This window comes from Rhinoderma darwinii, unplaced genomic scaffold, assembly GCF_050947455.1.
Source record: "Rhinoderma darwinii isolate aRhiDar2 unplaced genomic scaffold, aRhiDar2.hap1 Scaffold_884, whole genome shotgun sequence".
Classification (NCBI taxonomy): domain Eukaryota; kingdom Metazoa; phylum Chordata; class Amphibia; order Anura; family Rhinodermatidae; genus Rhinoderma; species Rhinoderma darwinii.
Window position 1 is genome coordinate 59,999 of NW_027464455.1, and position 17,516 is coordinate 77,514.

The following is a 17,516-nucleotide window of genomic DNA, read 5'->3' on the forward strand; positions in this document are numbered from 1 at the left end:
CTTGTATATAGGGGGCAGTATTATAGTAGTTATATTCTTGTATATAGGGGGCAGTATTATAGTAGTTATATTCTTGTATATAGGAGCAGTATTATAGCAGTTATATTCTTGTATATAGGGGCAGTATTATAGTAGTTATATTCTTGTATATAGGGGCCAGTATTGTAGTAGTTATATTCTTGTATATAGGGGCAGTATTATAGTAGTTATATTCTTGTATATAGGGGCAGTATTATAGTAGTTATATTCTTGTATATAGGGGCCAGTATTATAGTAGTTATATTCTTGTATATAGGGGCCAGTATTATAGTAGTTATATTCTTGTATATAGGGGGCAGTATTATAGTAGTTATATTCTTGTATATAGGGGCCAGTATTATAGTAGTTATATTCTTGTATATAGGGGCAGTATTATAGTAGTTATATTCTTGTATATAGGGGCAGTATTATAGTAGTTATATTCTTGTATATAGGGGGCAGTATTATAGTAGTTATATTCTTGTATATAGGAGCAGTATTATAGTAGTTATATTCTTGTATATAGGAGCAGTATTATAGTAGTTATATTCTTGTATATAGGGACAGTATTATAGTAGTTATATTCTTGTATATAGGGGGCAATATTATAGTAGTTATATTCTTGTATATAGGGGCAGTATTATAGTAGTTATATTCTTGTATATAGGAGCAGTATTATAGTAGTTATATTCTTGTATATAGGGGGCAGTATTATAGTAGTTATATTCTTGTATATAGAGGCAGTATTATAGTAGTTATAGTCTTGTATATAGGGAGCAGTATTATAGTAGTTATATTCTTGTATATAGGGGGCAGTATTATAGTAGTTATATTCTTGTATATAGGGGCCAGTATTATAGTAGTTATATTCTTGTATATAGGGGCAGTATTATAGTAGTTATATTCTTGTATATAGGGGCAGTATTATAGTAGTTATATTCTTGTATATAGGGGGCAGTATTATAGTAGTTATATTCTTGTATATAGGAGCAGTATTATAGTAGTTATATTCTTGTATATAGGAGCAGTATTATAGTAGTTATATTCTTGTATATAGGGACAGTATTATAGTAGTTATATTCTTGTATATAGGGGGCAATATTATAGTAGTTATATTCTTGTATATAGGGTCAGTATTATAGTAGTTATATTCTTGTATATAGGAGCAGTATTATAGTAGTTATATTCTTGTATATAGGGGGCAGTATTATAGTAGTTATATTCTTGTATATAGAGGCAGTATTATAGTAGTTATAGTCTTGTATATAGGGAGCAGTATTATAGTAGTTATATTCTTGTATATAGGAGCAGTATTATAGTAGTTATAGTCTTGTATATCGGGGGCAGTATTATAGTAGTTATATTCTTGTATATAGGAGCAGTATTATAGTAGTTATATTCTTGTATATAGGAGCAGTATTATAGTAGTTATATTCTTGTATATAGTGGCAGTATTATAGTAGTTATATTCTTGTATATAGGAGCAGTATTATAGTAGTTATATTCTTGTATATAGGGGCAGTATTAGGGCGGGTTCACACATGGCGTAATTTCACTTAAATTCCGCTGCGGACACTCCGCAGCGTTATTCCGCAGCGGAGCCGTTTCTCCATTGACTTTCACTTTAATTTAGCAGTGTTCGTTTACACGATGCGTACAATTCCGCTGCGGAGCAGAGGCTGCGGAGCGGAATTTGGTGTCCGCAGCATGCTCTGTCTGTTGCGGAGCAGTGGCGGACTCATGGCGGAATTTCTCCATTGACTTCAATGGAGATTCAAAGTTCCGCAATGAAGTCCGCAGCTGTCATGCACATGTCATGTGTGCTGCGGATGCGTCTTGCTTTTTTAACTTGACATTTCTTCATTCTGGCTGGACCTATGTATTTCTAGGTCTACAGCCAGACTGAGGAAGTCAATGGGGCTCCCGTAATGACGGGAGCGTTGCTAGGAGACGTCAGTAAATAGTCACTGTCCAGGGTGCTGAAAGAGTTAAGCGATCGGCAGTAACTGTTTCTGCACCCGGGACAGTGACTACCGATCTCAATATACATGTATCTGTAAAAAAATATATAAGTTCATACTTACCGAGAACTCCCTGCGTCTGTCTCCAGTCCGGCTTCCCAGGATGACGTTTCAGTGTAAGTGACGGCTGCAGCCAATCACAGGCCAAGCACAGGCTGCAGCGGTCACATGGACTGGAGCGTCATCCAGGGAGGTCGGGCTGGATGCCGAAGGAGGGACGCGTCATCAAGACAACGGGCGGTAAGTATGAATTTCTTTTACTATCACTAGGGAAAGTGCTGTCCCTTCTCTCTATCCTGCACTGATAGGGAGAAGGGAAGCACTTTTCCCGCAGTCCGCAGCAGCTAGTCCGCATCAATTTTCTGCACATTTTGTGCAGATCCGCAGCCGTAATCCGCAACCCGGATTAGGTGCGGCATTGATGCGGACAGTTGCGGAGGAATTCCGCCATGTGTGGTCATGCCCTTATAGTAGTTATATTCTTGTATATATGGGCAGTATTATAGTAGTTATATTCTTGTATATAGTGGCAGTATTATAGTAGTTATATTCTTGTATATAGGGGCAGTATTATAGTAGTTATATTCTTGTATATAGGGGGCAGTATTATAGTAGTTATATTCTTGTATATAGGAGCAGTATTATGGTAGTTATATTCTTGTATATAGGGGCAGTATTATAGTAGTTATATTCTTGTATATAGGGGGCAGTATTATAGTAATTATATTCTTGTATATAGGAGCAGTATTATAGTAGTTATATTCTTGTATATAGGGGGCAGTATTATAGTAGTTATATTCTTGTATATAGGAGCAGTGTTATAGTAGTTATATTCTTGTATATAGAGGGCAGTATTATAGTAGTTATATTCTTGTATATAGGGGGCAGTATTATAGTAGTTATATTCTTGTATATAGGGGGCAGTATTATATTAGTTATATTCTTGTATATAGGGGGCAGTATTATAGTAGTAATATTCTTGTATATAGGGGACAGTATTATAGTAGTTATATTCTTGTATATAGGAGCAGTATTATAGTAGTTATATTCTTGTATATAGGGAGCAGTATTATAGTAGTTATATTCTTGTATATAGGGGCAGTATTATAGTAGTTATATTCTTGTATATAGGAGCAGTATTATAGTAGTTATATTCTTGTATATAGGAGCAGTATTATAGAAGTTATATTCTTGTATATAGGGGGCAGTATTATAGTAGTTATATTCTTGTATATAGGAGCAGTGTTATAGTAGTTATATTCTTGTATATAGAGGGCAGTATTATAGTAGTTATATTCTTGTATATAGGGGGCAGTATTATAGTAGTTATATTCTTGTATATAGGGGGCAGTATTATATTAGTTATATTCTTGTATATAGGGAGCAGTATTATAGTAGTTATATTCTTGTATATAGGGGCAGTATTATAGTAGTTATATTCTTGTATATAGGAGCAGTATTATAGTAGTTATATTCTTGTATATAGGAGCAGTATTATAGTAGTTATATTCTTGTATATAGGGGGCAGTATAGGGGCAGTATTCTAGTAGTTATATTCTTGTATATAGGGGGCAGTATTATAGTAGTTATATTCTTGTATATAGGAGCAGTATTATAGAAGTTATATTCTTGTATATAGGGGGCAGTATTATAGTAGTTATATTCTTGTATATAGGGGGCAGTATTATAGTAGTTATATTCTTGTATATAGGGGCAGTATTATAGTAGTTATATTCTTGTATATAGGGGCAGTATTGTAGTAGTTATATTCTTGTATATAGGGGGCAGTATCCCTGTTCTGCATGTGACATTGGAGTATGTCTGTGGTTACTGGGGATTGACTGTCTGAGTTGCTGGGAATGATTCTTTGGTCTTGTGATGATCTCTTCTTGTTTTGCTCCTTTGCTGTACACATACTGATTATTATTATTATTTATAGACACTGAATGAGTGTCTCATGGGTCTGTGATTGTTCTGATGCTCCGCACTTTAAATATGGTTTTAGAACAAAGGAAACACTTGTCTTTTATGATACTAAGTAATTTGTGAGGTATTCCCCCCCCCCCCCCCAACAAAAAAAATGACAAATAAATATATATATAACAGAGCTTATCTGAGCCGTACACTTATCTGGTTTATTATAACTGCAGCTATTTCTGATATGCGGCCGGGGGACATGTCAGCCCCTGTGGAGGTCTCAAAATATCCCAACAATGTCAGAAGCTTATACAGTAGGAACAGCCGATACTGTGTCTGACAGTATCACACATGATAGGATTAGATACACAGCTTTGCAGACAGTATCACACATGATATGATTAGATACACAGCTTTGCAGACAGTATCACATATGATATGATTAGATACAAAGCTTTGCAGACAGTATCACACATGATAGGATTAGATACACAGCTTTGCAGACAGTATCACATATGATAGGATTAGATACACAGCTCAGCAGACAGTATCACACATGATAGGATTAGATACACAGCTCAGCAGACAGTATCACACATGACAGGATTAGATACACAGCTCAGCAGACAGTATCACACATGATAGGATTAGATACACAGCTCAGCAGGCAGTATCACACATGATAGGATTAGATACACAGCTCAGCAGACAGTATCACACATGATAGGATTAGATACACAGCTCAGCAGACAGTATCACACATGATAGGATTAGATACACAGCTCAGCAGACAGTATCACACATGATAGGATTAGATACACAGCTCAGCAGGTAGTATCACACATGATAGGATTAGATACACAGCTCAGCAGACAGTATCACACATGATAGGATTAGATACACAGCTCAGCAGACAGTATCACACATGATAGGATTAGATACACAGCTCAGCAGACAGTATCACACATGATAGGATTAGATACACGGCTCAGCAGACAGTATCTCACATGGTAGGATTAGATACAGTGGCTCAGCACAGTATCACACATGATAGGATTAGATACACAGCTCAGCAGACAGTATCACACATGATAGGATTAGATACAGCGGCTCAGCAGAAAGTATCACACATGATAGGATTAGATACACAGCTCAGCAGACAGTATCACACATGATAGGATTAGATACACAGCTCAGTAGACAGTATCACACATGATAGGATTAGATACACAGCTCAGCAGACAGTATCACACATGATAGGATTAGATACTCCGGATCAGCAGTCCGTATCACACATGATAGGATTAGATACACAGCTCAGCCGACAGTATCACACATGATAGGATTACATACACGGCTCTGCAGACAGTATCACACATGATAGGATTAGATACACAGCTCAGCAGACAGTATCACACATGATAGGATTAGATACACAGCTCAGCAGACAGTATCACACATGATAGGATTAGATACACAGGTCAGCAGACTGTATCACACATGATAGGATTAGATACACCGTTCAGCAGACAGTATCACACATGATAGGATTAGATACACAGCTCAGCAGACAGTATCACACATGATAGGATTAGATACACAGCTCAGCAGACAGTATAACACATGATAGGATTAGATACACAGCTCAGCAGACAGTATCACACATGATAGGATTAGATACACAGCTCAGCAGACAGTACCACACATGATAGGATTAGATACACAGCTCAGCAGACAGTATCACACATGATAGGATTAGATACAGCGGCTCAGCAGACAGTATCACACATGATAGGATTAGATACACAGCTCAGCAGACAGTATCACATGATAGGATTAGATACACAGCTCAGCAGACAGTATCACACATGATAGGATTAGATACACAGCTCAGCAGACAGTATCACACATGATAGGATTAGATACACAGCTCAGCAGACAGTATCACACATGATGGGATTAGATACACAGCTCAGCAGACAGTATCACACATGATAGGATTAGATACACAGCTCAGCACAGTATCACACATGATAGGATTAGATACACAGCTCAGCAGACAGTATCACACATGATAGGATTAGATACACCGCTCAGTAGACAGTATCACACATGATAGGATTAGATACACAGCTCAGCATACAGTATCACACATGATAGGATTAGATACACAGCTCAGCAGACAGTATCACACATGATGGGATTAGATACACAGCTCAGCAGACAGTATCACACATGATAGGATTAGATACACAGCTCAGCAGACAGTATCACACATGATAGGATTAGATACACAGCTCAGCAGACAGTATCACACATGATAGGATTAGATACACCGCTCAGTAGACAGTATCACACATGATAGGATTAGATACACAGCTCAGCATACAGTATCACACATGATAGGATTAGATACACAGCTCAGCAGACAGTATCACACATGATAGGATTAGATACAACAGCTCAGCATCACACATTATAGGCTTAGATACTGTGGTTCAGCAGAGTATCAAACATGATAGGATTAGATACACTATCAAACCCACTGTCACTGGACTTTTTATATCAGTACATGATGGGGATGTAGTGCTGTTTGGGTCTCTTAGATTGTATCACCCACTGATGATTTCTGGAGATTATATGTTATATTTGCTCCCCAGATCTGTTGTCTTATTTTATAATGAACGATGACATCGCCATCTCCTGGACATTATAAGAATAACAGTTTTGAGCCGATTGACAGGTGCATGAGGTCCTGTGTGCAGGATAAATATTAGAATTCCTACTTCCTCCCTTGGGTGGCGCTATACACAATCAATCTATAGGCTTTATTGACCTCACTAGGTGGCGGTGATGGAAGATCGGATTACACCATCTGGGGGAGAAGGAAGGATTTCTAAACATTTTTCTGCCAGACCATTCAGAAATGGGGAGTAAGAGAAGATATTAGAGATTCATTCCATATGGCAGCTCCGAACCTTCCAACAGTGTATAAAAATGGAGGGGCCCTTTAAGTGATAATAGTGTCTGTCTCTTTCTGACTGTATTCGCTCCTCTGATCGTCGGTACTCGGGTGATACATTTCTCACGGATATTGGGACTTTATTTTTTTGATTTTGATCGTCTGTTTGATCTGATCGATTTCGATCGTCTGTTTGATCTGATCGATTTCGATCGTCTGTTTGATCTGATCGACTTTGATCGTGTTTGATCTGATCGGTTACACTAAATAAGTGACTATATAGAATTTTTATTGATACAAATAACAAATGATAAATACAATGTAAACATCGCAACATACACCACAAGATGGCGCCAACCCTCAGAGGGGGCAAAGCAGCTGCAATATAAGAGGGTCAGAATCAATACCGGACGGTCCGATGAGTGCGGCAGAATTCTCCGTCATTAGCGGCGCTCATCTGACGGAGCGACAATTCGCGAGCTTCAGAGTTTAGATCTCTGTATATGGGGGAGCAAAGTCAGAGAGAAACACTGAAGACTTGTGATCCTCCTGAAAAATGTCAGCCAGTCGCTGTCCTGCCCGCCAATGTCCGTCATCTGGGGGCGAAACTAACCTGTCCAGAACTAGTCCTGCTAACACAGCTGAGGGTTTGTTACAATGTATCAGTGTAGACAATGCTCTGTGAGGTAAACATAGCAGCAGCACAAGTCTCTCTGATGTCCCGACTCCAGGTTGATCGCTGTAACCTGCGCTGATACATTGTTACAAACCTCAGGATTAGACGGGCTTTCATCCTCTAAATCTAAACGATGAATGTTCCCATTCGCTGACAGCATGCAGAGATCTTTAAAAAGCTAAGGAATTAAAATACAATGTCGGTTAGAAAGGCGTAGAACTTTTCATGACACTTTTTGAGATTTAACCCTTTGCCTGACTTTTGTAAAGCGCTGAAGTTGCAAAACATAATAAAATCCAAGAGAGTCGACATATTCTGCACCGTGAAGGGTTACAGCGATATGCGCCAGCAGAAGTGTGCAAGAAATATTGGGGTGCACTAGATGGCACCCTCCTACACCTATCATGTGGCAATCAGAAGTTGACAGAGCAGCACTGCCACCTAGTGGCCATATTTGTATATTTTGTTACCAGAAGCTGCTATAAAACTACAACCCTCAAGGTCTAGGTTCCCCGGACATGCTGGGATTTGTAGTTATGATTCAGCTGGGAGGGCTCTGGCATGTTTACATTTATTAGGGTTTAAATAATTGTCCGTTAGATGCTGCGAGTGACTTATAGAAAAAAAAACGTTTACAATTGCGCCAAATGGGGAATTTTGAGCGGATTGTCGTTAAAGAAATTTTCCGTTTTATAAAACGACTTTACGCTAGTAAAAAAGTACAGCAGCTTTCTAATATCCTTTCTATTTCAATTCCTCAAAACTGTCAGGACTTCTGCTTGCTGTCGGTGAATGACAACATTCATTGTTTACAACCCAAGGCTCAGAGCCCAGGTGTGCGACTCGAAACTGAATTAATGCGCCCTCTTGTAACAAACGCAGCAGCTGTGTGAGTAGGACTAGGTCCGGAAGTGGTTTCAGCGTTTGGATGGAAATAAGAATGTTCCCATTCCCTGACATCAAGCAGACGTATTGAAAATAACGAGGAAATTAAGCACAAATTCTATTAGAAAGTTGCGGAACTTTTCACGATAGCAATGTTTGTATTTAATTTCCATAAAACTGGACGACCCCTTTAAGTCAGCCCCGATCGTTTTGTGGCCCTCGAGGCGCCTTCCGTCGCTATCAGCGCTCACTCTTAGCCATTTTTTATTTAGTCTTTGGCGATCTTTAGTCCTCAGTTATTAACCCTTCACAGATAATCCCCTCCCTCATCATCTGGCATGAGCCTCGTTATTTCCGCCTCGTCTCCTCTCGTGCTGCCCCTATTCCCTGAAATTCTCTTCCTCGCTGCCGTAGGCTGTGACAGGTTCTCACGTATCGTCATTGTCGCCTATGAATCTCTAAGTTAAAATGGCGCTGACAACACCGCCGTCTATAAAGCTGATTTATAAAGTGTTGCGCTGCCGGCGCTGCTGGAACTGGAGGCGGAGCCTGTGTCACGCGTCTGACCAGCTGATTGGTTAGCCCATATAATAGAGATGATCCATTTGTTTCAAGATGGTGGCCGCGTCGTCGGCACTTGTGGGATATGGCGCCCGGCACTGATAAATATTGCGCACTTTTTTAACACTATAATTCCTGACGCCAATTTTTTGCCGTAACAAAATTAACTTTCGCTCTTGCGCCATTGTATCTCGTCTGTCTGTGCGAAGCAGCTGGGATGTGACATCATCCGTGGTCAATGGGCTGGACGAACAGATGTTACAGTAGCACTGGGCGCAGGACATGCTGCTGCGGCGCTGCTTGCGGTTGAGCTCACGGGTATCCCGCCCTTCCTCCTCTCACTACGGCTTCCTACGATGTTAAGCCCTCAATAAAAATAATAATATAATAATAATAATACTAACACATTCATTATTTGTATAAGTTATTGTAGTCCGGTATGTGGGGTACAGGTAGTCAGGACCCCCAAATCCTGGGAAACAGCCGGTCCCGGTCCTGACCCTCAGTGGACAGGTGTCCGCACCCACACGGGCTCCCTCCGCTGAAGGGGACGCCTGTCATGGATCATTTCCTAGAGAATTCATAGGTTTTCTTGTCTTTGTATCCGTTCAGTTTCTTCAAGTACCAGTGGAACCAGCAAGTTAACAGGCGCCACCTGCTGGTGAAAAAGTGTAACTGCACCATAAGAGAACATGGGACGCAGAGAACATCCCAAACGTTTTTGGAGGAGAAAAAATACAGAAAAGTTACAAAGAATCGTGCAAAAACCAGACTACGTCATCTCCTATGTGCCTTCAGCTAAGGCAAGTTTTATACTCTAGTCACTTCCAGAGCTGCATACAGAAATCTGATGGGTTTCCTGTAAGATCTCAGACTGCAGGACGGTCACTGCTGCCCCCTGCTGGTTTGTGTGAGATGTAGTATTGTAATAATGCAGTAGTATCATGTAGAGAACACATCTCCCACAATGCAATGCAGCAGGGTTCTTTCATTACCCATCTCATCTGCTACGTGTGGCGGTCGGGTGTTTGGAGCGTTTTACCCGGTTTGAGCGGAGTCCATGTGGTCGCGCGTGGCGTTATGGACCATACAGTAAATGATTCACATTAAAACGGAGACATGGAGCCCGAGGTGGCGGCGTTCAGCTCCACGTCTGACTGGATATAGACGAGCAGGCTGGCCGTAGCCCCCCTAAAATACAAGAACAATGGGGCGATCCAATATTATTACTTTACATCCTTCTAACAAATGTTTTATATAGATAAGACTTCAGAACACACAGTCAGCTGCTGCAGAACCTCTTTACCAAGCAGTCAGTTAGCGATCACTCCCTCATCCTGATACTCACCAGTGGAAGGCCGTGTTCCCATATGTACAAATCACATCATCCCAGGAGACCTACAACACAGAGAACACGTATAAAACCGGACATTATAGACGGCGGCGCTGAGAAGACGTGACCAGTCATGAGCGCGGCCCTCACCTTACACACACACGAGTCATTGAAGAAATACCATCGCCCGTCCCTGCGGCTCCTAATGTACGAACTAAAGTGACCGAAAGTCGCCGTGCCGGAATGCGCAACAACCGCGAAGAGGCGATAATTATAGTGTGTCTGAAAGAGAGGAAACCATCAGCGCTGAGATACACGGCTCACAGACAGTATCACACATGATAGGATTAGATACAGCAGCTCAGCAGACAGTATCACACATGATAGGATTAGATACACGGCCCACAGACCGTATCACACGATAGGATTAGATACACAGCTCAGCAGACAGTATCACACATGATAGGATTAGATACACAGCTCAGAAGACAGTATCACACATGATAGGATTAGATACACAGCTCAGCAGACAGTATCACACATGATAGGATTAGATACAGCGACTCAGCAGACAGTATCACACATGATAGGATTAGATACACAGCTCAGCAGACAGTATCACACATGATTGGCTTAGATACACAGCTCAGCAGACAGTATCACACATGATAGGATTAGATACATAGCTCAGCACACAGTATCACACATGACAGGATTAGATACATAGCTCAGCAGACAGTATCACACATGATAGGATTAGATAAACAGCTCAGCAGACAGTATCACACATGATAAGATTAGATACAGCGGCTCAGCAGACAGTATCACACATGATAGGATTAGATACACAGCTCAGCAGACAGTATCACACATGATAAGATTAGATACAGGGCTCAGCAGACAGTATCACACATGATAGGATTAGATACACGCTCAGCAGACAGTATCACACATGATAGGATTAGATACATAGCTCAGCAGACAGTATCACACATTATAGGATTAGATACACGGCTCAGCAGACAGTATCACACATGATAGGATTAGATACACGGCTCAGCAGACAGTATCACACATGATAGGATTAGATACACAGCTCAGCAGACTGTATCACACATGATAGGATTAGATACACAGCTCAGCAGACAGTATCACACATGATAGGATTAGATACACAGCTCCGCAGACAGTATCACACATGATGGTATTAGATACACAGCTCAGCAGACAGTATCACACATGATAGGATTAGATACACGGCTCAGCAGACAGTATCACACATGATAGGATTAGATACACAGCTCAGCAGACAGTATCACACATGATAAGATTAGATACACAGCTCAGCAGACTGTATCACACATGATAAGATTAGATACACAGCTCAGCAGACAGTATCACACATGATAGGATTAGATACATAGCTCAGCAGACAGTATCACGCATAAGATTAGATACACAGCTCAGCAGACTGTATCACACATGATAAGATTAGATACATAGCTCAGCAGACAGTATCACACATGATAGGATTAGATACATAGCTCAGCAGACAGTATCACACATGATAGGATTAGATACACAGCTCAGCAGACAGTATCACACATGACAGGATTAGATACACAGCTCAGCAGACAGTATCACACGTGATAGGATTAGATACACAGCTCAGCAGACAGTATCACACATAAAAGGATTAGATACACAGCTCAGCAGACAGTATCACACATAAAAGGATTAGATACACAGCTCAGCAGACAGTACCACACATGATAGGATTAGATACACAGCTCAGCCTCCAGTATCACACATGATAGGATTAGATACACAGCTCAGCAGACTGTATCACACATTATAGGATTAGATACACAGCTCAGCAGACAGTATCACACATGATAGGATTAGATACACGGCTCAGCAGACAGTATCACACATGATAGGATTAGATACACAGCTCAGCAGACAATATCACACATGATAGGATTAGATACAGCGGCTCAGCAGAGAGTATCACACATGATAGGATTAGATACACAGCTCTGCACAGTATCACACATGATCGGCTTAGATACAGTGACTTAGCAGCAGACTGTCCCTGTATTTTGCCCCCCCCCCCCCGTCTCGCTATCGTCCGTCTCTCTCACCGTTGGCCGCTCGTCCTCCGGGAGGTTTTCCGGGTTCAGGACCTGCAGCAGATCTAGGACTGGGGGGAAGGGCACGGTCCGGTTTATCTTCTGTGACTGGGAACTCGTTTTACTGAAGCGTTTCAGGTGAATGGTGAATGTGCGCGGCAGAGACCGGAGGCGAGTGACCTGCGGAACAATCAGAAACGGAGGGGGCGATTAACCCTACTCCAGCAACTGCCAGACTACAACTCCCAGCATGTCCTGACAACCGCAGACCGCTGCCCGAGAGCTTACAATCTAAATCTACAGTTCGCCAACTGGGGGTGTGGCTTGGGATATGGCGCTCCTTTTACCTTGTTCGCCCGACTGCCTTTTTCACAATTAGCGCAGAAATTCTCGTCTTCAAATAACTCGTGGGAGTGGAAATATCTCCTGAGCGCTCGCTCCTGACAGAGACGGAGAGAAACACTCAGCGGATCAGACGCCGTTCACACATCGCGGCGGTAGCGCAGCATGAAGTATGTGACCCCTCCTCTGACCGATTCTATTCTACCGCAGATGTAAACAAGACCTAAAACCGCTCAATCAATAAAGCGTTTTCACCTATATCAACTTGGGGCGTACAAGGACGGGGCGTACAAGGACGGGGCCCACAGTGAAATCAATAGGAACCCCCCTTCTGATGCGGCCCCCCATAGATCCCAGCACTGTAGTGTTAAACACTGGAGGCAACGAAAACGCATCTCAACCAAATGGCGAGACCAGAACGGACATGGCGCCATATATGCGCACTCACGATAAGACGTCCCGTTACTATACAAACCTCCGACCAATCATGGGAACTTTGGGGGGATTTATCCAAACCAGGGCAAGGAAAACGTTGCCTTAGCAACCAATCAGATTCCAGCTTCTAGGATCCAGAATCCCTTTGGAAAATGAAAGCCGTGAGCTGATTGGTTGCCCCCTCTGCCCTGCCCCTCCCCCTTACTTTGAAGGATCTTTTGGCGGTCGGAACAACCAATTCCTATTGGGCGTCTCCGGCTGCCGTTAATAAATGGCAGGTTTTAGGTCTCACCAGGGACAACTTTCTGCTATATTTGGAATGAGCAACTCCGAGTGGGAGAGATAGGAGGTCGCGGTGGGCGGAGCTTCGGTGGCGGCATCTTTGGCACGTGAGACGTTCCTCCAGCGAGATAGAAAACAGCGATCTCATCTTCTCCTCCTGGACCAAGAAGGAAATGAGACATTAATTGTGGTTGGATCGATCGGGTTGGGATGTCGTACGGTTTTGGGGAGCAGTTCCATTTAGATGACACTTTGTGGGAGTATATTGGGGGGTCCAGTCAGAATAAGATGGGGTATCTGGAAGGTCCGGTTGGGATATTCGAGTGTTTTCGGGGGTTCCAGTAATTGCCGGAAGTTTGTGTCAGAATGGTTAAGAGGAGGTATCGGGGGTCAGTATGGTGCAGAGGAGGTTCTGGGGGTCAGTATGGTGCAGAGGAGGTTCTGGGGGACAGTATGGTGCAGAGGAGGTTCTGGGGGACAGTATGGTGCAGAGGAGGTTCTGGGGGTCAGTATGGTGCATAGGAGGTTCTGGGGGACAGTATGGTGCAGAGGAGAATCTGGGGGTCATTATGGTGCAGAGGAGGATCTGGGGGTCAGTATGGTGCAGAGGAGGTTCTGGGGGTCAGTATGGTGCAGAGGAGATTCTGGGGGTCAGTATGGTGCAGAGGAGATTCTGGGGGTCAGTATGGTGCAGAGGAGATTCTGGGGGTCAGTATGGTGCAGAGGAGGTTCTGGGGGTCAGTATGGTGCAGAGGAGGTTCTGGGGGTCAGTATGGTGCAGAGGAGATTCTGGGGGTCAGTATGGTGCAGAGGAGGTTCTGGGGGGTCAGTATGGTGCAGAGGAGATTCTGGGGGTCAGTATGGTGCAGAGGAGGTTCTGGGGGTCAGTATGGTGCAGAGGAGGTTCTGGGGGTCATTATGGTGCAGAGGAGGTTCTGGGGGTCAGTATGGTGCAGAGGAGGTTCTGCGGGTCAGTATGGTGCAGAGGAGGTTCTGGGGGTCAGTATGGTGCAGAGGAGTTTCTGGGGGTCAGTATGGTGCAGAGGAGGTTCTGGGGGACAGTATGGTGCAGAGGAGGTTCTGGGGGACAGTATGGTGCAGAGGAGGTTCTGGGGGTCAGTATGGTGCATAGGAGGTTCTGGGGGACAGTATGGTGCAGAGGAGGTTCTGGGGGTCAGTATGGTGCATAGGAGGTTCTGGGGGACAGTATGGTGCAGAGGAGATTCTGGGGGTCATTATGGTGCAGAGGAGGATCTGGGGGTCAGTATGGTGCAGAGGAGGATCTGGGGGTCAGTATGGTGCAGAGGAGGTTCTGGGGGTCAGTATGGTGCAGAGGAGATTCTGGGGGTCAGTATGGTGCAGGAGATTCTGGGGGTCAGTATGGTGCAGAGGAGGTTCTGGGGGTCAGTATGGTGCAGAGGAGGTTCTGGGGGTCAGTATGGTGCAGAGGAGGTTCTGGGGGTCAGTATGGTGCAGAGGAGGTTCTGGGGGTCAGTATGGTGCAGAGGAGGTTCTGGGGGTCAGTATGGTGCAGAGGAGGTTCTGGGGGTCAGTATGGTGCAGAGGAGGTTCTGGGGGTCAGTATGGTGCAGAGGAGATTCTGGGGGTCAGTATGGTGCAGAGGAGGTTCTGGGGGTCAGTATGGTGCAGAGGAGATTCTGGGGGTCAGTATGGTGCAGAGGAGGTTCTGGGGGGTCAGTATGGTGCAGAGGAGGTTCTGGGGGTCATTATGGTGTAGAGGAGGTTCTGGGGGTCATTATGGTGTAGAGGTTTATGGTTAAGGCCTCATGCACACTTCAGATATTTTCTTCAGGGTGCTATCCGTTTTTTTAACGGATAGCACCCTGACACATTCATTGCTATGGGGCCGTGCACACTTCAGTTGTTTTGACGGTTCTGTTCCGTCAAAAGTAGAGCATGTCCTACTTTTGTCCGTCGTTCAGCAAGCGTGGGGCCCATTGAAGTGTATGGACGGCACACATGGACGGTTTTCACGGATCCGTTGCTAAGCAACGGCAGGGCGTGCCAAAGTTCCCTGCATTCAACACACAAGATGTATTTTAAAGGAACAGCGGAACGGACATGGAGTGACAACGGAAACCACACGGATGTCACAACGGACGTGAAAATGGTGAAGGATGTGCGCATGAGGCCTAAGAGGAGGTATTGGGGGTCAGTATTGTGCAGTTGAGGTTTTGGGGGTCAGTATGGTTCAGAGGAGGTTTCGGGAGATTTTGGGGGTCTGTATAGTTCAGAGGAGGTTTTGGGGGTCACTATGGTTCAGAGGAGGTATCGAGAAGTTTTCTGGGGTCAGGCTGGATGAAATGAAGTTTCTGACAAATTTGGGGTATAATCGTATTTTTTGTATGGCATGGGGGTGTCTGGTAATTTTGTACGTTCGATACAATTGGGGGTTTGGGGGGGGGGTCATTCATTTTGGAGTATTTGCTTGTTTGGGTATTAGAATTATGTCTCATATTTTTGGGGTCCATGATGAGATGGGGTGTCTGGCAGTAAAGAAGAGTTAGTATGGTTTAGATGGAGTGTTTGACTTGTTGGGGGTCATTCTGCACTTTTCATGTTCTCACAGACCCCGATACTGTATTCCGCTTCCCATGACATTTACCAGCTGAGGATCCGGCATGTTCCGGAGGAGATGATTCCAGAAGGAGGAGAAGACGTCGGCCACATCGTTCTGAGCAAACACTGGGAAACGACACAACCGCTAATTATAATCCTGTTCTAATCTGTACCCCACTATTATACTGCGTACCCCTCTATTATACTGCGTACCCCTCTATTATACTATGTACCCCACTATGGTACTGTGTACCCCTTTATTGTTCTGTGTACCCCTCTATTATACTGGGTACCCCTCTATTATACTGTGTACCCCTCTATTATACTGTGTACCCCTCTATTATACTGTGTACACCATTATTCTATTGTGTACTCCATTATTGTACTGTGTACCCCACTATTGTACTGTGTACCCCTCTATTATACTGTGTACACCATTATTCTATTGTGTACTCCATTATTGTACTGTGTACCCCACTATTATACTGCGTACCCCTCTATTATACTGCGTACCCCTCTATTGTACTATGTACCCCACTATGGTACTGTGTACCCTCTATTGTATTGTGTACCCCTCTATTATACTGGGTACCCCTCTATTATACTGTGTACCCCTCTATTATACTGTGTACACCATTATTCTATTGTGTACTCCATTATTGTACTGTGTACCCCACTATTGTACTGTGTACCCCTCTATTATACTGTGTACACCATTATTCTATTGTGTACTCCATTATTGTATTGTGTACCCCACTATTGTACTGTGTACCCCTCTATTGTACTATGAACACCATTATTGTATTGTGCACCCCTCTATTGTACTATGTACCCCACTATTGTACTGTGCACCCCACTATTGTACTGTGTACCCCTCTATTGTACTGTGTACCCCTCTATTGTACTGTGTAACTTTCATACAGGGGTGTAAATATAAGGGGGTGCAGAAATTGCGGTTACACCTGGGCCCCTCCGCCCCATAAGAAGACACCAGCACTGTTACATATAATATTTGGGGGAGCCCATTATGGGTTTTGCATTAGAAAACTGGAGCTTCAAGTTCCGCCTCTGCTGTGTACCCCACTATTATACTGTGCACCCCAATATAGTATTGTGTGTCCCCCTCTATTGTACCCCCCACTTCTCATCCCCCCTATATTTTACTCACATGTCACTTTCAGCATCCTGAGACAGCACAGGACTCGGTATGGGGGTACAGCGTCTTCTCTGCTGTCCTGCATCTTCTCAAAGAGGGCGAGAAGCTCATAGGGCAGCCGCTTCTCTGTGGGTACATGGTCATCTGGTTCCCCAATTCTGTGGGAAACATTCAGTCATTATCCTGTACCCCAAGTGTCATTATCCTGTACCCCAA

General features: G+C 43.4%; 1 protein-coding gene and 1 long non-coding RNA gene across 2 annotated transcripts in view; one reads left to right on the forward strand and one right to left on the reverse strand.

The window, feature by feature from the left end:
- LOC142731989 (uncharacterized) overlaps positions 1-16,943 on the forward strand; it is a 68,360-nt gene extending 51,417 nt beyond the window's left edge. The window contains exons 2-3 of the long non-coding RNA XR_012879338.1: positions 9,653-9,843; positions 16,155-16,943. This is a non-coding gene — a long non-coding RNA (uncharacterized LOC142731989). The remainder of the gene's footprint in view (positions 1-9,652; positions 9,844-16,154) is intronic.
- The window catches only part of USP18 (ubiquitin specific peptidase 18), a 41,014-nt gene continuing 30,684 nt past the window's right edge, over positions 7,187-17,516 (reverse strand). The window contains 8 exon segments of the mRNA XM_075849476.1: positions 7,187-10,231; positions 10,389-10,438; positions 10,524-10,655; positions 12,518-12,685; positions 12,853-12,945; positions 13,575-13,721; positions 16,191-16,270; positions 17,313-17,458. Of these exon segments, the coding sequence (XP_075705591.1) occupies positions 10,147-10,231; positions 10,389-10,438; positions 10,524-10,655; positions 12,518-12,685; positions 12,853-12,945; positions 13,575-13,721; positions 16,191-16,270; positions 17,313-17,458 (901 nt within the window). The 3' untranslated portion in view covers positions 7,187-10,146.